Raw genomic sequence first — 25,855 nt, 5'->3', positions numbered from 1 at the left:
CCTCTACACAGTCAGTTGTGGCTCCTTTCAAACACAGTGGGCAGCTACAGCTTCTGTAAATACAGATAATGATTTATGGGAACTCCTACGGGGGGTTCTGTGAGTGTAAAATTTTTAAGGGCAACTAAGAAGGTATGTTTTTCTCTCTCACACATTCTGTGGATTCATCTTTTATTCCTGCCTTACTGACAAATGACGGTATAAATGGATTTCTTGTACAGGCTTCCATACTGATCTCTTGCACTTGTTCGGACGGTTGTATTTCGACTCCCGAGACATAAATCTGATGGTAGCTTCCTTTTGTCACTTCATAGCTAAACATCATATCTTATTGCTTTGGTCATCTCAAAGTCCTCCCTCACATTCAAGGTTTATTACAAATGTTCTGTGTATCATGATGAAAGAACAAAATAGCTCAACAGCAGATGGAAAGTTACTAATTGACTTGGCTGATATGATTACCACGTTGAGCCTTCAAAGACAGGTTTACATTTTTTAAGTGTGTCAGCAATAGTCAGGTGCCCATATGATTTTTTTTGTCTGTAGCTGATGTGAGATTTCAACAGCTGTCTGAATTTGTCAAGTGGATATCTTCCAAGGTTACAAACCTTTTGGTACAAATTACCCTGTTTGTGTTTCTCTGGATAGTGTTTCTCTATTGTGTTGAAAGGATCCAAGACAGACTTGAAAAACTGTGATTCTAACCATTAATATTACCACAATGCAGTAGATTTATTCTAATGTATTCCTTTTTTTCTGAATCATCATGGTTATGTGTCCTAGTCTATACTATACCATTTATAGTATTGTGTATAACAAGCAGTAACACAGTGTGGTTACCAAAAGTTTAATGAATAAAGTAAATAGGATGTAGCATTGATGTATTTAACCAATGGAATTTACAAAAAAAAGTCTTTATGTTGTACCAGAGTATTTTATAATATTGGATTATAAGAATATAATATATAATAATATAATATACAATATAATGGATATATAATGATCCATTACTATGTAAATCAGTTAAATGCTGCAGCTGGTGAAGATGGGGCTAACTTCAGCTACTTTATATACTGCTGGGCAGCTTATGAATTTTCTCCAAGACATCAGTAAAATCTTATCCTATCCTAATCATTCATCCTAATTTAATTATTGATTATTTCTTGTATTATCAATCTGAATCCGCAAAATAACTACTAACAAATATATGTATACAAATATAAAGTTGAATTCTTGCCACTGAATTGTGGTGGCATTGTAAAGAAGTAGAAGTATAACATAGTAGAAAATGGAAATACTTAAGTAAAGTACACAACCTCAAAGCTGTACTTAAGTAGTTAAGTAGTAGTTGATAGAAGTAGGAATAATGAACTAACACTGTGCTTTGAACTCAACATTATTGTACTGTTAGTGAGTTAATAGTGACTGAAGCAGTACCTGGCAGGGACAAATTCTTTAAACAGCAAAATGTAATGCACTTCATTTTCACTTACCTTAGAGGACGAACAGTCAACAATTTAGGTCAAAGACTATGTGACTCAAAAAAAAACTTCACTGCACAGTGTGGTTCAAGTGTGTTGGCTCATTAAAAAAAGAGAACATCTTATACTGTCAGTCATATCCATTTCTTTAATTTTGGTTTCTGTGTTTGACATTTAGAGGGGCTTGCATTCAAATTGAAGCTAAACAATGTAGGCCACAGGTATTAAAAAGGAAAGAAAGGAGGTTGAGACTTACTGTAAATGAGATACTGACAAAACTTAAGCAGTTACAGTAGCTCCCTAAAGAGTCTTGGAATTAAGTTTACTATCCATTGGGCTCAGTTTGGTCAGTTTTCTTCCCACAAACTCATGTCTCCTCAGTCCGTAGCGCTGAAATAATCTGCACTCATGCTCTGCTAAATGGACACAGCATTCTTCCGCATGGCTTGTCACAGGAAAATAATGAGCCGGCAATGCATCTTGGTTCAGTGAGTCATTTCCAGTCCACACTTTCAAGTGAAAGCCTCAAAATGACATCTCTAAGGGTGAACAAGGCTACCAGATCTACCAGAAACAAGTTTCACTTAAAATAAAATCTCACAAACAATGAAAGCCTATCATGGGAAGTAACAGCCTGTCACTCACCCTGAGTCTATACGCTCATCCTCCCTGCTTATTTTCTCTCAGTGTAACAAAACAAACAAAAAAACAAAACTATAAAAAGTAAAACTACATAGGGTGCATTTTTTGTCTTGGTGATACATGGAACAGAACTTAGTGCAAAGTCATCTCTATGGGAACCACGCACAGCTGACCAGCGCTGTTCTGGCATCATAAATTAAAAGTGAAAATAAAACAAAAAGAAATAACCATCAAAGTCACTGCAGGTCTGCACGAGAGTTCACCACAGTTCAGGACAGGGTTTAGGCATCAAAGACTTGCCAAATGCTCCTTGTCTCCTATAGTTCTATTCAGTCATTATAATGTGGTTCTTCCTTTAGTCCCACTTTGTTCAGAGCTCTCTAGGTCACCTGAAACTGTCCATCCATCCATCCATCCATCCATACTTCCATCCATACATCCATCCATCCTTACAAGAGTTCAGTTTCAGCCCACAGAGCTTTTTTGCACTTCCATGACTTCTGCTTCCTTCAGCAGTGTCACAGTCCTTAGGAGAAACAAGGCACCCTGTCCTCGCCTTCACCTCAGGGTTCACTAAAAGGCCACAGACAGTGCATCTGAAGGTCAGGTGCTCCTGGTCGCTTCCTGGTCTTTGACCCCTTCACCTTTAACCCTGGCTCATGGATGCAAAGGTTATCTAACCTTAAGAAAGAGGTGGAGGGAGGAAGGGGATTGAGAGTGAATCACAGAGGGGAGGGAAAAGAGAGGGAAAAAGTAATTTAATTACATTTTGTTAACTTATTCACTGAAATGGCAACCATGAAGATAAGAAAGAAAACACGGTGTGGACTGGAAAACTTGACTTGTCAAGTGACTCCCTCTGATTCATACAGTGACACAGCAGCACAAACAAATCCACAGACAAGAAGACATTGTTGAGCACAGCAAAATAAAACATGCTCCACAGAGATCAAGGTGAGAGTGATGCTATGAAAAGCACTTACACTATAAAATGTCATAGTATGATGTGCATGCTTTAAGAACCTTGACAGAATTTAATCAAGTTCAGAAAATACAATTCTTTCCCCCTGTAAGCCAGCAATATTTGTGTTTCTTTTGTGTGTTGCATCATCCACTGATAGACATTTTGCTTCTTTTGTTGGCTTTGTGTGATGTATCCATAAAATACATTTGCTGAAAAGGTGATAGCATATATTTCCATGCACCAATCAGAGCTTGCATCAAAATTTAATGACTGGAGGGGTTGCTTGCTCATGTTGCCCGCACTGCTAATCAAATCTGATCACCCACATAGTCCTGATGAAGCAGATTATCTGAGTTTTTGAGAGTCGAAGTCTTAATAAGTAATGACTAAGAAGGTGTTTTCCCCTATACTTTAACTTTAATTATTGATTATTTAGGAATAAAAAAATAATATTATAAAGAACTGCTTCCGGGGGCTGTAAGAACATTTTGTCACTATTCAGTCCAATCCAATCCACTGATGAAAATTATTTAACTTGCATTTGCATGCTAGTGAGCTAGTGAGATGAGTGTCAAAGAGTTTAAAGCTGCTGACCTTCTGCAGCTCCTCTCTTAGCCAGGAGGGAAGGGGCTGTCCGAGGCGATGCAATAGCTTTGACAGCTCCACATTGTGCTCCCTGTAGTACCTTGAGAGATATGCACGTGCCTGAAGAAAGAAGCAGGAAAGAAAAGATGGAAGAAGTGGAAGGGTAATGACCAGACATAGATGAAGGAGTAAGGGAGATGGAATGAGGGGGAAAAAAACAAACAGGGAGAGAATAAGAGGTGAGGGAAGGATAGAAGTGCAGGGGGTCCAAAAAAGGATTGAAAGGAGGGATATTTAAAAGAGAAAATAAGAAAGACAGCATGCAAGTAGGGGGGAAACAAGAAAAAGAGGGGATTAATGACGTGCCACCATCTTTAGATTAGTTTCTGTCCACTAGGCGCTGAGTGGTATTAACAGAGCTAAGAAAAGAGAGGTTAGAGGGAGGGGGAAAATTACATGAAGGATGCATGAGATCCATTACCTCTCTCCCTCCTGTGTGCATCCCTCATCTCTCCCCACTCTCTCTCCTCCCTGGTGTTCTCCACCTTCCTCATCTGTCCTCTCCTCCTTTCCCCCATGGCAGAAACTCAAATGCAGTTTAATTACAGGTGACACTGCCATTAGCCATGTGTGAGCACATGAGGGAGGACAATTTGTAGATATGTGTGTTTGTCTTCATGTGAGAGCAAATGTGTGATTCATTGTCTGCAGGTCTGCTATCTCTGTGGAATCAGCAGCCAGGACAAAGATTTATGGATTGGATTTTCTCCTTCTACCTTTCTCCCTCCCTCCGTCTTTACCCCCCCCCCCCCCCAAACCTCTCTCTCATGGGTGTTCTGTCACGATTGAGTCCTCATAATTAGGTTGTAACTTTCTGGCTGGATCTGATTGGCTGACAGTTTCCACCCCTATGCTGAGTCCTATGGGAAATTTTGCCACTGCGATGGAGAGGACTGTGGGCTGTCACTGTCAGTCAGGCTGCTGTGTTTTCTTTTTTTGTTTGTCTCCTTCTCAAATATTTCATTCAATGCATATATCCATTTTTTTCCCTGAGCATAAATCTGTTTTAATTAAAATGTGTGTTGTGTGTGTGAAGTTTACCTCTGGCTCCATAGGAGGGTACTTCCTTCCTTTGCTCTTTCCCAAACATTTCGTCTTTCCTCCCTCAAGGAGCTGGCACCAAAAGCCCTTCTGAGGGTCAAACCTGACAGAAGAGAAAAGAAGAAAATACAGTCACAAATACTGAGACAGGAGGAGAGCATTAATAAAAAAAAATTAAATAGCTGGCTTTGAAAATAAACCTCGGTGCTGGCACATCGGCCATAACATTTGGAAGCTTTTCTTCTTTTGGAAATTAGGCCTAAAAAAGTGGGCCATCTTAACACTCACAAGCCAGACATAAATGTCACCATGCATTCAACACTCTCTGTCTGTCTCTTACTCTTTTGCTATCAGTGTCTCTCTGACTGTCGCACTGTCCTGTTTCGTCTCTATCTGTCTCCAGCCCCCACCCTCCCTCTCCACGGCTCTCCCCTCTGCTGTGCTGGCTCTTTCTCCCTCTCTCTCTCTTTCTTCCTCTCGATGAAGACCCACAATGAGTGCACAAATGAGTATAGTTTATTTTTGTGTTAGTACAGTAATCCACTGGCAACGGCAGTTCTTGAGATGAGATGAAATATGCATAGACTATAGTTTGTTTTGTTTACTCCATTCTATGCAAATCTAATTTAAAAATGTGATTACTTTAGTTATTGGTTTGGGTTCATTGTGTGTGTGTTGTATTCGTCAGACACCCTGAGGAAGGCACCTGTCCCTCCAGTCAAGTGCCTGAAATTGGATTCTTTATACCAATGAATGAAAACATATCTTGTCCTTTTTTTAAAAGGCATTTCCCCCCTCTATAAGCAGCAGTAGGTGCAGGGGAAACCAGAAGCACTTATGTCACTGGTCTTTTTCTGTTACATTACATTTTTTATATTTTTATACATACATATTTTCATTTTTAGTCATGTAGGCTGCTTTATTTTATTCTTAGCCATCAGAATGATGACAACCATACTATTAGAAAGAGCAGAAAATGTGGAAACGATATATAATTACTGGGGAATAATTGTACCTGAGACTGAGTTTAAATTCATGACTGACCATGAAAAATAGCAGAATGTTATGTGTGGAGGAGACAGTGGGTGACTTTAGAAGCAATGAAATCAAGCACATATGTGTGCTTGTTGTCATGTGTACCCATAGAAATTATGCATTAATACATATGCATGTATATAGATTTATGTATGTACATACTGCTTCAGTGTTTATGTGCATGTGTGTATACAGCATGTATGCATAATCTATATTTAAGCGTACATTATGTTCATATACTGCATATATAATGATTAGGAAAAAATTATTTTCTATAATTTACATAAGAAATATTGACGGGGGGGGTGTGTTCACATTTACGCATTTGGGTTAATGTGGATGTGACTGGAAGATGCAAATATTGTTCTTTATCTGCATGCATCAGTGGGTGAGTAGAAGTGAAAAAAAGAGTTAAGTGGTTCTCCTTCAGTTTTTCTCTGACAGGACAGGAGGACGAAAGGAGAGGGGGGGGATTAAATAAATAGGCTCCAGTGTTGAGGATCTGTCAGACTGCTGCGACGTCAAAAGAATGAGAAGGAGAAGGAGAAAAGAAAGATTAGGCTTTTGTATAACTTGCTCTTCACCCGAAACACACGCTCACAACCACACACCATGCACACACACTCACACACACACACACACACACACACACATGCACAGCTTCCTTATTATTCTGTCAAATGCATCTCTTTACAAATTATTTGTATGCATGTGGGCTCGTGATTCAAGACAGGGGCGCTCTCTGTCCCAATCGGAGCAACAAATTCTAGATGTCCCTGTCTGGAGATTTGAGGGCTCGCAGGCAGATTGCATTCTGATGAGTGGTGCTTGAGAAATAAACACGAGAGCACTTCTCCCAAACTTAAAGGTCATATGCAACATCTCTAATGGAGAATGAGTTGAAACAGACTGTCAAGAGGCGAAAGCTAATCCTCTTGCGTTGTATTTAAAAAATAAATAAATAAATTATATATATATATATATATATCATATATGGTCAAAGTCATTTGCTTGTAGTGACATAAGAATGTTTAAAGCAACGGTTAAGGTCAATTATTGTGTAAAAACAGCATTAGTAGTTTTTCATCTGGCACTGATATCTTTATGTTTAAGTTCTTCTGGAGTGACACTGAGCAGTCCACTAACCTTTTCTTATTTTTTTGTTTTAGACGGCTCTGACACAGAGAGACAGGACGTGTAAGTGAGAGGACAGTCAGCACTCTGTTGGGATTTGAACCCTGGCCAGCAGCTCAGGAGGCTGACACTGTGTTTTGACAAGAGTAGGCATGAAATTGTTGCTGCAAAAACAAATTCATTTCTTTTACATAATGCAAATATCATGTGCAAACTTATGCATGATAAATTTAGAGAGAATGTAATTAGATGTTAATATTCCTAGAGTGTTTGGAAGTGATGCCTAAAATGTGAGTGTCGGCCAAATGTAATCGATTACTGCCAATCAGAATAAATACAATAAATACAACTTCATTCCTCCACAAAACAATTCATTACAAACATTTACTTGACACTACCTGTACCCAATAATTCATGTCATGCCTTCTTTGCTTAAATATGACAAATTTCAAGTGAAACAAATGCCTATACCTTCTTTTTCCTTGCTTTTTATTTTCCCTTTTCTGCCTCATCATCTTTTTGTCCATCTTGTACACGTATCCTTTTTTTCCTATCCTACAAATACACAAACAAAACCTCAAAGCTAAATCTGTGTAAAGCAGACATTTCATGGCTCAGAGCAAGTAGTGAACTGACCATCTGCGATAGGCTGATCTTTGATGTTGCGTGATGTCACTCTCTGTTGTTCTATTCAGAGAGTGACACCACCTGGCACCAAGAACTGCGAAAGAGGAGCTGGTCAGTTTAGTACCTTTCTGTTCACCAGTAGATGTCAGGCTTCACACAGATTTGGCTTATTGGGTCCCGTTACTGCTTGAACCTGTACGATCATTTCTATTACAGTGTGCACCGGGTGAAAGGTGTCCTTGCCCCAGGGTGCCAGGTATCAAAGACAATGAAGACACAGAAAGCAAGAGAGGGGGAGAGAGAAGCCGATATTGACAAACTGTGAGAGAGACTTACGTCAGGGCCTGGGAGTAGTTCAAATGAGGAGTGACACCCAGAAACTTCTGCACTTCATCCATCACTGCCGCAGGGTCAGTTCTCAGCTGATGGCCATCTATGATCATCACCTACACACAGATACATTCATATTGTAACACTACTACTAAACTACTACTAAATCACTGGTTAGTGCATTACAACCCGTTCCATCCACCCATTATCTACACCGCTTATGAGCACATGGTCACAAGGGGGCTGGAGCCAATCCAAGCTGACACTGGGCAAGGGCCCTGGACAGGGCTATCATAGGGCTGACATATAGAGATTCATGCTCACATTCACACCTACAGGCAGTTTACAATCTCCACTTAAACTAAGGTGCATGTCTTTGGACTGTGGGAGGAAGCTAGAGTACCCAGAGGGAACCCACGCAGACCCTGCACACAGAAAGGCCCCAGGCCTGCGGTTCAAACCCAGAACCCCCTTGCTGTCAAGAGACAGTTCTAACAGTGCTAACCACTGCACCACTGTGCTGCCTCTGTTCAGGTGTTGTGTAAAAATAAAAGCACAGAGACAGCTTCTTCAGTGCACTTTAACGACCGCCACAAAAGCTGGAAATCAGAACAGTGACAGCTGATGTAATATATCACTTTACTCGAGTTCTTTTTATGGTGGTATTGCCCCACCAGGCTGAACAGTTAGCAGTTACTGCAGGCAATGTGCCGGGAAATGTTGCTGTATGTAGGTTAAACAATGAAAAATACACTCAGTGACAACTTCATTAGGTACGCCTGTACAATTGTTTGTGATTCAGTTCAACTGCCATAAATTTCACCTTTACCCTAGTTTCTGATTTTTGGTTCTCCCTATTTACATACATGAGGGGAGCAGAATATCAGGAACAAAAAAGCCTCTTAATAAATAATACAGTCCATGACAGTATTACCACTATCTATGACCTAAGTACTAAAACATATAATTTAAATAACACATCTATGACAGTGTTTACAAAAACTGAACATTGAAGGCATCATAAAACTAGACTTTATAGCTGAACAGTTTTATTGGATTACATTGGACTACAAAGATGTACCCGATGAAGTGGGCAATGAGTGTATACATAATTACCATTCCCTCAGTTGTGTCCTTTATCACAGTTAACACCAATAAAAGCAGTTAATCTCAAAAGTTCTTAAACAGTTGTAAACATACTGATCATTACTGGTCTGTGCATGTGTTTGGTATTACAGTGAAATATACTGCAATTAACTGTGTGTGTGTACATATAGGCCTGTATTTGTCCCTGTGCATACCTGGTTAGCAGGGTAGTACGTGAGCCACCTCTCAAGGTGTGTAGAGTAGAGACCAGGGATGAGACAGCGGCTCTGTAGGGAGCGAAGCTCTGCTGGTGCTCCCGATTTTGCACTGATGACATCATAGAAGGTGAACCGCAGGGCGGCATGGTCCTCATGAGCTCTTTGATGCTGGGAAAAGGGTTAACAGATACAGCCAGATGAGCTTCAAAGAACTCACTCTGATGGTACAATTGCTCTCATTCAGTCTCTTAAGCATCAAGTAATATTATTCACAACCTCGCATGAGAGAGGCTTTATATTGTAGATGATGACATAACATTTAAGCTGGCATGTTGCTGACATTCATGTCTCATTAATCAAACAAGCTTAAGCACAAGATCTCTGGATCGTGTGACATTTCCCATACTGAGAGGTATAGATAAATCAGGCTCATTAACTCCACACAGAGAAATAAGACTACAAACACATTCTTGGAAAAGAACTCAATTCTAATCAATACAGAGATGAAGCATGTCATATGATGAAGTAGGCAGCTGTAGAGAGTTAAAAATAATACATACACTGGCATTTAATATATTCTGCGTGTGTTTGTATATGTACCTGATACCAGCTGTAGGCCCTGTCAGAGGGGTTGATGAGCAGGGTGATGATCTTGGCCTTGGGCAGCAGGGCAGCAGCTCGCCTCGGGGACTCCTCTGAGGGGAAATAGTTAGCACTCTTCTCAAACAGGAAGTCCGTGCTAACATTAGAGGGCACAGGGAAAAACTCCATGTACCTGAGGCAAAAGATGCGGAGAAAAGTGAAAAGACATATAAATACACACACATACATTCACAATGTTCGCCTCATGTACAAGACACACGACATCATTGCTGCAAACTCAGTCACCCACAGTGTAAATTTACTAAACACTTACAAGTTTTTTTCAAAGTCACACACAACTTCTAAAGTCACAAATTTATAGCCTCTATCTGTGCTTCGACAATGACCCCAAAATAAACTCGATGATAGAATTTGAACAGTGTTTAATGAAGAATTTCGGAGACAAGTCTTCTCTGGATGACTTCAGAGAATGCACCAGCTGTGTCTCTGTCAGCTAAGTAACCCATTTATGGGTCAATTTAGGCTGCCATATGTCTGTTGGCTTACATTTTCAGGCTTAAAAGATCATTTAAAAGACGCTGTTGAAGTGTTTTGAATTGCTTCATGTATCATTGACGTCTGCGGGACACACGACAGCCTGTAAGGACCTCACAAAATAAATTAGGGGGCTTTATAATCTTTGATTTCACCTTAGGTTCTGACTAACAAAAGGCATAGAGAAAGAATGAAAGACAGGGGTAAGTGTGTGTGTTCACCAGTCAATTCCTTTGTGGTAGTTGTTGGTGTTGAAGAACTGGACCTCCTCATACGTCTTTGGACTGGGGAAGTTACTGGAGATGGAGGGGTGCATGAGTAGGAAAAGATAAAGTGCTGTCGTTCCTGGAAGAAAGGGCATAATTCATAACTGGCTCGTTAAATCAGCTCAGCAGAGAGCGGTAGAGTGGTGTGTGTGTGTGTGTGTGTGTGTGTGTGTGTGTGTGAGTGTGTGTGTGTGAGAGCTGTCACCCACTGATCCATTCTGGATGACTTTTCCCTCCACAAGATTTATATCTTGTTGAGAATGCACTGTGTACGTGCGTGCGTGTGTCTGTCTTGCTCTCTGTGTGTGTGTGTGTGTGTGTGTGTGTGTGTGTTTGTGCAATGATCACAGTCCTCCCCGTCAAATGATTGAAAACCATTTGACACCAATCAGCACTGGGGCTTTGGTTGTGCCCTCTGTTTCACCCTGAGCAGCTGTCTTGTTGCCCTGTTCCCCGTAAACTTACTCCCACACATCCTACATGTTGCATCTCCCCTCACACAGTCACCTATTTGCTTCAACATCTCTGACATGCAGGGCACACCCTTCAGTAAAATGAGAAATTATTTTACTGTAATTGTTGTCGGGCTGCTAATGTTGCTATAATGACCTTTCCTCCCATTTAGAAAATTATCACCTGGTTAATTAGCAGCATTATGGACTCTCCTCACCTCTCACACCAAACACCAGTAATTAGAATTCCTGAAATCACATAGAGGCAACACTCAGGAGCCATATAGCCTATACAGATTGTTAATAAACTCCTCTTCTTTTTGCACCTCTAATTGAGAGTAGGGAAAAGAAATAGGGAGAGGGGTGGTAGCTCAGTATTGTATCTCTGTGCATCTAAAGTAGACTGTATGTGGGTGGAAGAAAGGAGGTAAGAGCCTCCTCCTTTGTCTCCCTCTGATGGGACCAAAGGAATGAGGGGGACTAAATGAATGGGCTCTGATGTGGAGTATCTAGACACCTGGGCACACAGAATGAGTCTCTTTGTTGCACGTGCATGTCTGAGTGTGTGTTTGTTTGTAGCTTACCTGTTTTCTGTGGTCCTATGACCATGAACTTGGGTAATCTGTCACAGGTTTTCTCTTTTGACCAGATGTCTTTATGTCGTTTGTCATCACATGGGTTCTGTAGTAGTAGAGGCAAAGAAATTATAGGTTAAAGTAATGGTGCTAAGTAAAGCATACAAAGACATTAAGTGCACATAGGATTTACTGCATAGAATGACTGAATGAGGGTTTGTTATTGTGTTGTGCATACTGCCATTCCCAGCCTGCATGGGCTTACAAGACACCGCAAAGTCATATAAGCCAGCATGTTCATTTTCAAACAATAAAAAAGGTTAAAAAAAAAATATATATATATATATACAACCAATTTCAAAACTATCAAAGTCAAATCTTCATTTTCAACCCTGGACTCTCACCTTATACCGGCCTATCATCACTGCTGTGCCTCCTATAATTTATTTATGTGTATACTATGCATAATTACCATTAGCTACACATTGTTAGGCATTTTTTATCTATACACCACAATATAGAACATATATATATATATATATGAATAATATATATAATCATGAATTGTATTATTATTATTATTATTATTGTTCTACTATTGTAATATCTATCTATCAATACAGTTTTTATAGTTAGAGTGGCACAGTATAAACTATAGTGACAATGCATTACTTATTATATATTGTATTTATATTCCATAATTATTACTTTACTTAATTATAACCATACTGAGATAACTACTCTGTGAACAACTGTTTTTTCCTGCTTCTGCTGTTTTTAATCTGCTTATTTTCCATTATCTATTATGTCAATCATGGCTACTTTTCTCTGTGGTTACATACAGGTGTGCACACTGCACCTGAAACACCAGTAGTCATATGCAACACAGCCGCCTTAGTAGTTCAGTCCTGTTTTTATGCCGTATATCCGTATGTTGCATTGTTTTTATCTAAACTATTACAACAAATCGGAGTAAATACTAGTCCTTTAATCCACCTTCTTTTCAAGGCTTTCCAATTTTTGATCGTGTGTACACCATATATTTCAGGGTTTTGCTGAGTCATTTCATGGAAAATTAATACTTTTTTTCCACCTCACCTAAATCAGACACGTATCTTCTCAATATTTTTCAGTCTACAGAAAAAGAATATCCTACTTCATACAAATGCACAGTAAAAATGTATGGACGCGCAGAAACACACAAGCCCATACATGTGGGCAAATACCCACGCAAACACACCTGCCAGAGAGGGTTCCTTTGTTCAGGGAAAAGCTGGAAGTACTTGTGTGCGAGCTGCAGGGGAGGGAGTGTGTGGAGTCTCAGGTTTGTCCATGAGCGAAGAAAAGAGGCCAGGTGAACGAACGTGTACAGACCCAGTCGATCATTACCATAGTTAGACAGGTGGGTCATGAATATACTGATCTGGAGTGGAGAAACAGAGAGTAGGAGGTAGAAGGGAAAAGGAATGGAGAGATGGAAATACATACTTATTGTATCGTGCAAAATTGTGATAAAGTCAAAATCTCATTTCCCAAGTTCCAGTGTTTGTGGAAAACTGTGGAGGCAGTGCAGTAAATCTAATTACTGTTGTTGCGGCTGCAGTGGAAAGCAAACAGATTATTTCTCAGTGTGTGATGGTTTTAAAGTTGCTAACAGAGCAGCTGTCCACTGGGTATCAATATTTGTTATCACTTTGATAATCAAAGTGACACACTCACTTTTGTTACGTAAGACTGTAAATTAACTTTCAGAGCAATACAGTTTCAAGTATAAAGAGGAAAACAGATAAACTGAAACCGATGTATTCACCTCTCCTTACAGATAAAGTTGAGGAGGCAGCACAATACTCTTCATAGCCACGATGGGAGAGATGCAGCTACACACAAGGGGGAGAGTGTTTCAGAGTGTGTCGGATTGTGTTCATAATGGTTAATGTGTGTGAGGGAGAAGGAGAGACTCGGCAGGAGTGAACGAGCGATAGAGTGTTGGTCCAGGCTATCTGTCTACGCCTCAGTGCTTTTATAGGCTGATCAAAGAGACAAGCTAAGATAGCTGCTACAGACAAACGCACGCACACACGCACACACACACACACACACACACACACACACTTCTTTTGTGATTGGAGGGAGCTTGGGAACATGAAGAGTCTGGATGAAAGGGTAACATCAGCCATTAAGATATGAATTATTTGGTGGATGTGGGCATGTGTGTGTCTGTATGTGCATGAGAGATTGTGTGTCAGTATATTTGGGAGAATGCCCATGAATGTGAACATAGACAAACACAGTGAATTTCCTGGTGACAGAGGACTGTCGGTGCTCCTCTTTAACGCTGAAGGTTGCCGTAGATACAAAGCGACACAGTGTCGGGGTTTGATGGATCAGCGTCCGGCCGACCTGGAAAGCTGTTCAGAATACTGATCGCCTCTGAATACTGATGGGAGGAATGTGTGTGTGTGTGTGTGTGTGTGTGTGTGTGTGTGAGAGAGACGCTGTGGGAGGGAGAAAGAGGAACAGACATGTGTGTCGCCACTTGTGTGTATCTTTGTGATGAAGAAAGCAACAGAGAAAGAGGAGAGAGGAGCAAGGGTATGCATGTCTGAGTGATTTTTTATGTGTTTGCGAGTGTCTGTGCATGTCAGCGTAATTGTTTATGCATTTGTGCGTCTGTGTATGCCAGCGCAATTGTGTGCATCTGCCACTGCCTTCTTATCTTGTGCTCACTCTAAGCAAACCAGCAGCCTTGCCTGCTTCATATCAATCTAGCTGATGTTAGAGCAACAATGTGGAACCACTGTCGAGGCATCAACAAGCACTCAACCAGGAGCAACAGAAATACATGGCAGGGAAAACTGTTGGCTTCCTCCTCTTGTTCAATGAATCGTAATGTCAAAAACCCAAAACCTCCCCCTTCGAAGCATGAATGGAGAACTTCAAGCACTACTCTTTGAGAAGTGTCAAATTAAATTTGACAGTCTTTCGCTGGAAACATCTATTCACATTTGGGACTGAGGAGAGAGCGTCTGATGTGAATATTACAAAATGAAAAGCTCTTGTAGTGAAATACACTGAATGCAGACAAATCTGACCTGAGTAAATAAGACGCTATAAACTCTGTTGAAGTCTCCCACCTTTCCCTTGTTCTGTTGTTTTGTGCTTTCTTTGAAAGCAGGCAAAGTGATCAAAAAGTGATTTATGTTCCCTTCAAACCACTCAACACCCTATGATGTCTGACTGGGAGGCTGCGAGGAGACAGGGTATACTGTAGGTATGTGCACGGTGTATTTTTTCAGGTGTGTGTGCATGAAAGACAGAGCGAAAAAGAGAGAGGGTGAGAGAAAATCTGAGTGTTATTGAACATGGAAACATTCATTATGGAGCTTAAGCACTGGCTGCCAAATTAAACAAAGGCAGAGTGGGAAGATGATTTGTGTTCGTAATTGGAGAACTGCAGAAAAGAAAGGAGAAAAACAAAATCACAGAGGGTTAACAAAGGGAAAGATGAGCGAGTAACCTTGGCAGGTGAGTCTGAATTAAAAAACAAAAAGAGAGAGTGTTAATCTCCAGACACTGCGCAAACACTCCTGGTGGCTAAGGATTCAATTAACTGAACCATATAAACCTTTCCTCGGCATCTAGTGCCACGTCTCATTCCCTGAATATTGGATTGCTTTGAGTCCCCTATGTGCCTTTAATAAAGAATACTGCACTAATAATTTAACACCAGAATTGGGCTCAAATCATACTTGGAACTGGACTGGGAGAGAAATGTAGAAATAAGAGAAATAAATCCAACCCCACAGCCTCCCTCTTTTAATCTTTGTCCCTTGTCTTTTCCTCTCTGTGCTCCTATGCAGCTCCATTCCCTCCTTCTTCTTCGCTTTGAATGTCTTGCTCTCACTCTCTCGTCTGCTTGAGAAAGTCACTATATGTTTTTTTTTTTTCCTCCTCTCTCAAATCTCATGCTGACCTAGATGCTCTGATGAAGCATGTCAGTCCAACGTGGAGTGATGTTCTTCAAAATTCATACACACATGAACACACAGGCACACAAACACTCACATGCAAACACAAACACCATGTCTTGGAAGATTAAGAGAACATCAGTCATGTATTTGAGTTTGTGACATGTTCCAATCCCCTTGAACATGATTGCATTTTTGAAGAAATTACTTGTTTTACTGGCCTTTGGTTGAGGACGTTTTCTTTTCACTTGTCGGTCTGTCTATCTCTCTGTACAGTGTATTGCAAGAGATCTGTTGTGCAAGAGAATCTTATTTTCTAAAAGCAAATTGAAATTATTGCATTGCTATGTGTTATTTTTTTTTATCCTTTTTTCAATACATATGAATTTCAGCAGCATCTTTGCCATAAGGGAATAAAAAGGAGGACCATATGCATTATAATTTTGGTCAATATTTGAGTGTGCTGTAAATGGACACTATTCTGCAACAATGCAGTGCACATAGGATGTGGAGGAGCTGGTCACAGCTGGAAAAAACAAAAATTGTGAATCTTCAGAAAGACGTTTTGTTTTGTCAATGTGAAATGTAACTGACTGTGGCCCTCGCAGTTTGCTTGATGTCCGATGCTGAAGCTATGGTATAAATTCCTGTCAGAATAACAGTTTCGTATCTGTAACTGCTAACTGCTAAAACTATATACCATGATGATTACTATGTAGTACATAGTGGCTTTTAGAGCCCTTAATTTCTGAGAATTGATGGATACCATTGTCCAATGCACTGCACACAGGAAATGCAGAAGCTGCTCATAGCTAGAAACAACTTAATCTATCTATCTATCGATCGATCTATCTGTCTATCTATCTATCTATCTATCTATCTATCTATCTATCTATCTATCTATCTATCTATCTATCTATCTATCTATCTATCTATCTCACTAAGTCTGTCCCTGCCTTCTCTGCTGCTTCGTCTCCTTCATTGTGTAGCTGTAGCTGCCAGTTTCCCATTACAGACCACTTAGTTCCACATACATTTCTCCTTGATTGAATTGTTATTACTACTAAAGAGAAGCCTACACACACCCCCTCCCACCCGCCGTTTTCATTCTCCTTCATCCCTCCAACCTTCATCTCCCCCCTTCTCACTCTTGCAGTGGCTGTCCTCTCTCTTTTGTTTCTCACAGTCCATCTCATTGTCTCTGTCTCATCAGTGGATAATTGAAAGCTGAACGTCAATACAGCAAATGATTTCAATTTATTTTGCCAGCTCCAGTCAGCATCCACTAGCCCGGTCCTTTCTGTCGTCTTTCATTGCTTTACTCTCACTTTCTAATTTCTACTACTGCTTGGATCGTAGCTTATTGTGTGTGAGTCTGTGTGTGTGTGTGTGTGTGTGTTTGTGTGTGTGTGTTTGTGTGCGTATGTTTGAGAGCCTGTATGTGTTGATGAGCTGCCAAAACCTTCAGTAGCAATCAGCAGGACTGCTGAGAAAGGGAAGAAAGGAGTGGAAATGAGACAAAAAGTGTTGAAAGATTCACATGTGTGAGCACAGTCAACATGCACAAGTTGAAATGTGGAAAAAAGATAGAGAGAACACGATGGAGAAAGATAGAACCCCTAGACAAGATAGGAAGGGTGAGGGATGTGAGACTGTGCACTCTGTAAAACAGAGGGCTGGGAAGGAGGGTGATTGTGCTGATATTTGGTGTTTGGCCAATAAGCTTAGTGGCAGAGCTAAGCGCTAAATGTCAGCCCTGATATATGTCTACAGCTCTGCTTATGTCAGCTGGACACACATTTATACAAACATACACATGCACACCTATGCAGATACTTCAATGCTGACACACAACATATGCACTGGCGTGTGTTTGTGTGTATTTCTGTGCGCGCGTCTGTATGTGCATCACTTCCTCTCTGTATGTGTCTGGATTCTCAAGTGACAAAAGATGCCGTGACCTGAAAATTAAATCTCAATCTGTCTGCCACCTTCTCACCCTCTCCCCCTCTCTCACCATCTTCCTGGCCATTTATTGGGGAATGACTTGTGCCCTATTGGCTGTTTGCAGAGTCTAGGTCGTCCAATCGATTGTCGAGCTTATGTGTGAGTTGGGGAGCTCAGTGACTGCTGATGCAGCCCAGAATGATGTGAAAGTATCCAAATGCACATGGACACATGCACACATGCACACACACACACACACACACACACACACACACACACACACACACACATACAGCTAATGCACATGCACCGCACACACATCCAATATGTTGTTTGCTGTCAGTGGTAAACTGCCACCACAGGCCAAATGTGATTTAAAGTCACTGAATGGGAAGTGACAATGTTACCAATGTGCAGATCATCAAACAATAGGAAATCCCCAGGGGACTAAAGCAGTGAGCTACAGAGCACTATTGATTACACACACAAAGTGCACACACTAATGAAAGCTTGTGCGTCTGCAAATGGAAACATAGCAGACAGAAGCGAGAATGAATCATTTGTCTGTATGTATGTGTGAGCATGTGTGTGTGTGTATGTGTGGACGTAGGTCATGGCAGATAGCTCTCATTTAGTGTTTAAATTGCTTTTATGTTTAATAGGTCTCTTCATTAAGAGATACAAGAGGAGAGTTTCATCCTGTGTTACACTGATCAAGAAAGGGACGGAGCGAGAGAGAAGGACAAAAGATAGCAGAAAAAATGTAATTAGCGTCTGTGTTTCTGGCTCTTAAGAAGAATTTCAAAGAATTTCAAACCCTTATGTAACATATACAAATGTGTGTGTGTGTGTGTGCTCCTTTGTATGTGTTTCTTTTGTATCTATCTAACAGTGGACCTTTCAGTTGTCACCATCAGAGGACATTTCAGAGGTCCAGGTAAGTCGTGCCATATATCCTGCTATAATTAAGTCTGAAACTCGATTTTAAATTTATTTTAATTATTGCCAAGAGTTGACCTGCAGGTGTTTGTGTGTTGATGTTCACACTCAACACAGCCTCTGCAGGGATTTTAATGATTCACACACACCTCTGAAGTGTGAATGGTTTGTAGCTCCAGACTGGCCTTCAGACTACAGGTTGTCTGTTTAACCGACTGAAAGAATCAGTCTTCTTAAACACTATTTTTTGTTTACAAACCAAATAAAATAAAATAAAATAAAAAGGATAAAGAGGTTAAAGTCTGAAATAAAAGGGTCATACAAAGAAAAAGGTAGTTTTCATTTAAAGCCCCTCCCCCACATTTCCCAGCAGAACTGGTTCTGATGCTTCAGGTACCGACAACGGGCAGGATTCAAAGCACAAATGCACCCTTGGCGTCTTAGCGTCGTGAACAAACCCACCAAGCCACTGAGTTACCTTCAGACTGGGAGCTTCTCCATCACTTTAGCTGTTGGCCTCATAAGGATTGAACTCATAACCTTAAACCCTCCACACAGTGCTCTAACAGCTTTCTGGTCAGACATTTGACCGTTTCTTAGAGCCTTTGAATGACCCCTTAAACCAGTGTTGGACTTCTCGGAAGTTCTGAGGTTCAGTTTTTATGAGAATATAAGTCCAACACCCAAAGTGAGGAAGCAAAGGCTCTAAGAAGTACATTTCATAAATGTCAGACCAAATAATTCAGGGTGTTAGAGGACCGTTTTGAAATTTTGACACTGTGGGTTCAATCCTCAGGTAAATTATTGAATTTTTATGTTCGACTTCTAAAGGACAGACACATAAACTCTAAGAAACACTTCTTTAGTAGCCCTGACCAACTGGCTCAAGGACTCAGAGGCCTAGTGAGAAGTTTTGAGGTCAAGGAATCAAATATTGAGAAGCTCACTAAATTTTAAGTGGAGACTATGAACTTTATTACAGGGAGTATGAACACAACTCAAAAACCTGTAGATCAACTCTTGGCCATAGTTAAAGCCCCGCCTACGATGAAAATCATGTTTTTAACCTTTTTTTTGGGGGGGAAGGCTTTATTATAGATCAGTGGAGACTGACAGGAAAGGGGGTAGAGAGAGGGGAATGACATGCAGGAAAGAGTCGGACCAGTCGGCAGTCGAACCGGTGAATTGTGCTGTTCCTAACTTCTCTGAATTAGTATACATAAAAATGTTTTTACACTTCCCCTAAAAGCAGCAATGGTTTTCTAATAATAGGCAAATAACTAGGTGGTTGGTATGGAGTGAGTTTAATTTATCTTTTCCTGTCTAATAGGTGGAGTGATTTTGGGGGCTGAATTGCTTGTTACTGTATTTATTGTTACACTTAGGGAAACAACTTGTATGAATACAAGAAGTCTGCGGGGAGACTGAACCAAACAAATAGTCACCTGTTCATGTAAAAGTCCTACTCCTTTTTATTAGTAGGGACTAATAATTATCTGGCCTTTTGATATTAAATCTCTGAAACAGTTAGCATGAGCAGCGCAAGCCATCATGACTGACGCTGAACAAACATAAAGTACATACTTTTAGGAAGACCAGCAGTTTTATGTTTGAGCTTTGCTTCAAAGATAACAGAAGTAAAGACTTCCAGGAGCATCTTGTGCTCACATGGTACACGCCCTAACCACTCAACTACCTGGCCACCCCAAGTTTTTAACCTTTTTTTCATGTCCATATGATTTTTTTTTAATATAATACAAGACATATCATAAGCAAAATAAGCAGTTATCGCCATGACTGCGCATTTCCATCTTGTAACTGCAGTGAACCAATGACAGTCTCATAAAAACGGATTCAGACAGTTAGGGATTCATATGTCATATAACCTAAGGAACCAATCCTGTCAACTTGTGGGGATGTGGGGAAGGCAAAATAAACACGAGACCTTTGTTAGTACAGAGAGCAAGAGTTTGCATTAGCACAGCAACTATAGGAAAAGTTTTAAAGGCAGAGGTGGATTAATGTGAATAAACGTGTAAGAGCAAATTTTATATATTTCCACTCAAACTGGCCATTTCATTCATTTTTACAGACTGCATGCCTCCATACCCATAAAGACTCTGTCATTGTTTACCTACTTTTAAATTTAATAAATAAATAACCTCAGGTTATAGTGGCCTATTGGAAATGAAACCTTTGGCATTTTCTTGGCAGTCCCGGAAGTCTTTACTTCTGTTATCTTTGAAGCAAAGCTCAAACATAAAACTGCTGGTCTTCCTAAAAGTATGTACTTTATGTTTGTTAGGCGTCAGTCATGATGGCTTGCGCTGCTCATGCTAACTGTTTCAGAGATTTAATATCAAAAGGCCAGATAATTATTAGTCCCTAATAATAAAAAGGAGTAGGACTTTTACATGAACAGGTGACTATTTGTTTGGTTCAGTCTCCCCGCAGACTTCTTGTATTCATACAAGTTGTCTCCCTAAGTGTAACAATAAATACAGTAACAAGCAATTCAGCCCCCAAAATCACTCCACCTATAAGACAGGAAAAGATAAATTAAACTCACTCCATACCAACCACCTAGTTATTTGCCTATTATTAGAAAACCACTGCTGCTTTTAGGGGAAGTGTAAAAACATTTTTATGTATACTAATTCAGAGAAGTTAGGAACAGCACAATTAAGCAGTCTTAGAGTTATTTTAAACTGAATATAAACTGATTCGTAATTTGTGATACCAACTGTCAGTTGAGAGGAGTACATCAAGCGTATACTCTGTTCCTATGCAAATGTCACATATTATTATAATTTTAAAACAGTAAAAACAAAAAATTGTGCTCAAGGAAAGAAACAGTGTTACAGGCACAGGAGACAGCATGAAAAAGAAATCTAAATAAATAAAACAGCAAAGAATAGAAGACAAAATAAAGACAGAGAGAGAGAAACACAAATAATATAGCAAAGAAAGTATGAATTAAACAAACAAAAGAATGACATTAAGAAAAAGCATGAAAGAAAATAAGAAAGAAATAAAAAGAAAGACAGACAGACAAAGTGGTGCAGAGAGAGAAGAAAGGGTTGGATCGGGTTGTTGTGCAAAGCTGCATGACTCTGTGATGTTCCCTGAGTTCTGACAGCTCCTCTAGTTCAGCACTCCCCTACCTGACACTTCAATACAGCCTACTGCTGCTCCATGAGCATCTTTGTGTGTGTTTGTGCATGTGCACGGCACGTGTGTGGTGCAAGTCAGAGAGAGATTGTATGGGGATAATTCCTGTGAATTTCTATGCCTGCCTTTAACAGCGGGTGTGCAAGCGCTTGTGAGCACGTGCCCATGGACGAGCATCTTAACCGCCACCAAACCCTAATTCTGTTCCTTAATTCAAAGCAGAATCAAGTTGAGCTGACATACGCAGCGGGGGTAAGCACGAGCGGGAGGGTGTGTGTGTGTGTGTGTGTGTGTGTGTGTGTGTGACAGCAACCCCCCTGTGGTGAGACCTAATTTAAAGTGGGGAGATGAACACAGCTCCACAGTGAGAAGCAACCCCTGACAGGAAAAGAGACAGACGCACACACATGCACACAAGCACAAACACACACACACACACACACACACACACACACACACACTCAAACACACACACACACACACATACACACACGCACGCATGCACGCACGCACGCACGCACGCACACACACATACAAACACAAACACACACACAAAGCAAAAATGAAAAAGAATGAACCAGACAGAGAGGAAGTTACCTTTACAGAGAGAGAGAAAGAGAGAGCGGGAAACCCAGTTGGTGCCTCTTTAAGGTGCAAAAATCAAAATAGAAAGCAACAGTCCTCCCTGCTTCTCACTCTGTATATCCGCTTGCATGTGTAAGAGTGTGTGTTTGATTGTGTATGTGGTTTATGTGACTCACTGGGTTGAGTAGCACGGTGAGAAACAGCTCTCCCCCACGGATGCTTTTGTCCAGTTCTTTAGGTCCACCAGGGTATTCCTTATAGTAGATGGTGTGAGTAAACAAGCCACACGTCTGTCGAGGCAGCACCTACACACACACACACACACACACACAGGGAGAGAGACATGCAACAAAGGGAGGAGTTGTTAATATTGTTCATATCTTCAGTTTACAAGGTAAAATGAAGATGAACAAATAGCTTACGATAACAGCACGTACTAATTTCTTACAGAAAATGAGAATCTGTTGTTTTTAATGACCCATAAAAGAGTACTCCACTGATTTTATATTTGTATTCCTATACCACTATAACACTGGCACTTTAATCAGATTTCAGACTTCCCTCTGGAGCCACAAAACATTTACACTAGTACTCCCAATGACCTGTAAACAGACTTCAATGTGTAAAATCAGACACGTTTCCCTTTAGGTGGCATATGAAATCACCATGATACAATGATTTTTGGATTAAAAAGTAAACTAGCAAAACAGCCTTAAAGAAGCCTGAAAACAACAAAAATAATTTAGCAAGCAGCATAAAAGATGATAGATGTATGGATTAAATGTGCTACTATAAATTCAAGCGTTGCTACACGTCAGCTAATAAATATGAGAAGCGGGCAGCAGAGCAGGTCAGGGGTATTCTGACGTGTCGTGTCATACAGCATATGGTAATGTTAATTATCACAGTGAAGAAGCACAGGTGTCAGATCTACAGATGGTTTCAGTCACATTCTCGCAGAGTGTAGCGGACCTTTTCCACAGCTGGCATTTCGACTTGTCATAGGATAAAAAGCACAAGTGTAATTAATAACATAATTGATGGCTCTGTTCCATTTAGGTGTTCAAGTTCCGGGACTCTGCTATTGTGCATGTGGCTCACTGACGCAGCTTATTGGGACGTTTCAATAGAAAGAAACAGTCATCAAATGTTATTAGCTCCACCTGTACTTTTCCTATTATGGCAAGTCAACATGTCTGATGTGAAAGAAGCCCGTAAGTGTTAAATTAGGGTTGTCAAAGGACACAGCATTTACTGCCTCCAGTGTGCTTGAGCTATAGCATGAGTCCTAAGAAACAGGCCGGCTGAGATTATTTCACTGCAGTAGCAGAGACCCTATTTTCATGCAGGTTCATAGCAAAATGCACTGATTTGCCCTTGTGAAGTTAAATCTTCCTTGGGCACTGATAATTTATTTTTTTTCCTCACCTACACCTGTTTGGTATTTTGGTGACTCGCTGTTTACCGAAGCAGGAGGAGATGATAATGGATTACTTCTAATCCTACCTCGAACAGGTGCACTGTGCACCCTTGGCCATGAAAATACTTGAAGTACATCACCACGCCTTCTGTGCGAGTTGCATACTCTGTGCCTTGATTGATGAAAGCAGGGAGCCAGATGTCAACACAAGTGACATTGTTTTTGGCTCTAAGATCTAATGTTAGAATTATCAGGGAGTCGTTGTCGCTTACCTCAACTGTAATATGGCATGTGCCAAACAAGTCGAGGCCCATGTAAATACATAAATATAAGTTTATGCTTATACTTAAAAAAAAAAAGATATATTAACAACCATGAAAAACCAGTGAGGTGTGAGATCAAGTGTTCAATAACTGATGAATCAATCGCCTTTTCGTTGGATTCATTGGATCGAAGAGAAGAGAAGAGAAGAGAAGAGAAGAGAAGAAGTCTTTATTGTGAACTCCTTGTGGAGCACTTCTCTGTTTGAAACAGAGAGTAAAAGGCTAGAAGCGTAGATATTGGTTTATCTATAAAACACCCCAGACTCATTCACACACACACACACACACACACACACACACACACACGAAGGAGAAAGACAGAGAGAGAGAGGGAGAAAGTGAGAGGAGAGAGAGGGAGAGAGAGAGAGAGAGAGAGAAAGAGAGAGAGAGAAGGCCACCACAGCCACAGACACTCAGCACTATTTCACCAAACCAATTATCCACAGAGCTATAGCTCAAACTGATATAGTACATTTTAAAAAGAAATACACACACACAAGTATGCATGTTTGTGTGAGTGCACACACACACACACACACACACAGCACAATCCCATATCTCAGTCTGATTTGTTCTGATACTGTGGGTCCAGTGGGTGACTCTCAATCTGCTGACAGAGACACACAAACACCAATTTTACAGCCTTAAGACAACGTCCTGTCCTCCTCGGAGCAAACAAAGATGGAGTGAGAGGCGGAGGAGAAAGAGATTAATGGACAGAAATTGCAAGAAAAATTGGAAGTGAAAAAATGTGAAAGCTAAAGGAAACGGGGAGGATGTGAATGAATGTCCTAGAGTAACTTTACGTGAGGTCAGGAGGCTAGATGAGTTATCAGAACCTGAAAGCTCACCAGCCGGTTTATGGTGAAGTCATTTAAAATTCAAATTCAGCATGGACTTACGTGCGCATACATACACATGCACAAACCATCACACAAAAAATGCCTCTCAGAAAAATGTTCCGCCTCCACGAGCTAAGCTTTGAGTTTGTTTTTTTTCTTTTTCCTAGCCTCCTTTTGCTATTTAGTCAGTGCAGCATGCAATGTCTTGGAGCAAGAGATGGGCCTTTCTCTATTTTCCTGCACTGCTTTCACATTGCTCCTCAGTTTTAAATATTTAATAATGGCTACTAATACATATTTGTTTATATATTCAATTTTGTAAATACCATTTGACAGAACAACGTGATCTGAAGGCCCATTTAGTAACTGTTGTGTAGCTTGCAGATGCTCTCGTTTCTGTTATTTTATTTTGAGCACTTTTGGGATTTTTCATTCTCCACCTTAGAAACACCTGTTGATGAAGAGTCATCAGTAATTTCATCATGAAATTATCTGCGGTACATCTGATTCTCAAGAGTGGTGGGTGTGGGTCTGTGTTTTTTCTGACCTTATAGTAAAGCAGCATGATCAACAAGTCATCGCTTGAAGTCCTTTCATTTCCTGACAGACCTGAGAGAGGAGGACTGCTAAGCTAACCAGCTTTCAACAGTGAATCTGATTTGCATGCGTCCTTGCTCCCCTGTCAGTGTGATTTTGGTGCATGAGCAAAATGCCCAGCTGAAAAAAATAAATAAAAGAAGTTTATTCCAGCCTATAAAAAGTTATTGACAGGTTTTTTTTGGTTTGGTTTTGTTTTTGAAAGACAGTAGGAACAAAGGCTTCAGAGAAAAATCTGCATCCATCACTGAGGTCGATGGTAACTTGATAGTAATTTTTGTTGGGGAATTCATTTCGGTTTTTCCTCTTCAGCTTTTATTTAAAAAAATATTTTCTCCTAGTGTAAAATTAGTTGTTTTCTCACAGTTTTTTCTTTGTTGTTTTCTGTCTGTCTTTGAGATATATTATGTTGTAAAGTGTTGGATAAGCA

The 25,855-nt window shown here is 40.3% G+C and overlaps 1 protein-coding gene across 2 annotated transcripts in view; it reads right to left on the bottom strand.

The window, feature by feature from the left end:
• Positions 1 to 1,603: 1,603 nt before the first annotated feature.
• ndst3 (N-deacetylase/N-sulfotransferase (heparan glucosaminyl) 3) overlaps positions 1,604 to 25,855 on the bottom strand; it is a 43,541-nt gene continuing 19,289 nt past the window's right edge. The window contains exons 6-15 of one of the 2 annotated variants that reach the window (XM_071504600.1): positions 22,420 to 22,548; positions 12,874 to 13,056; positions 11,643 to 11,739; positions 10,562 to 10,685; positions 9,804 to 9,978; positions 9,201 to 9,371; positions 7,906 to 8,015; positions 4,774 to 4,876; positions 3,682 to 3,792; positions 1,604 to 2,799 (exon numbers count right to left, since the gene is read on the bottom strand). In XM_071504600.1, the coding sequence (XP_071360701.1) occupies positions 2,770 to 2,799; positions 3,682 to 3,792; positions 4,774 to 4,876; positions 7,906 to 8,015; positions 9,201 to 9,371; positions 9,804 to 9,978; positions 10,562 to 10,685; positions 11,643 to 11,739; positions 12,874 to 13,056; positions 22,420 to 22,548 (1,233 nt within the window). In that variant the 3' untranslated portion in view covers positions 1,604 to 2,769. Of the gene's footprint in view, positions 2,805 to 3,681; positions 3,793 to 4,773; positions 4,877 to 7,905; positions 8,016 to 9,200; positions 9,372 to 9,803; positions 9,979 to 10,561; positions 10,686 to 11,642; positions 11,740 to 12,873; positions 13,057 to 22,419; positions 22,549 to 25,855 lie in introns of both variants that reach the window. The other variant, XM_071504601.1, reaches the window with a different exon arrangement.

The sequence above is a fragment of the Trachinotus anak genome, unplaced genomic scaffold (assembly GCF_046630095.1).
Source record: "Trachinotus anak isolate AG129_WGS33_773 ecotype Australia unplaced genomic scaffold, CSIRO_AGI_Tana_v1 ptg000019l, whole genome shotgun sequence".
NCBI classification, from domain to species: domain Eukaryota; kingdom Metazoa; phylum Chordata; class Actinopteri; order Carangiformes; family Carangidae; genus Trachinotus; species Trachinotus anak.
This window is presented reverse-complemented; position numbering and strand designations above follow the sequence as displayed.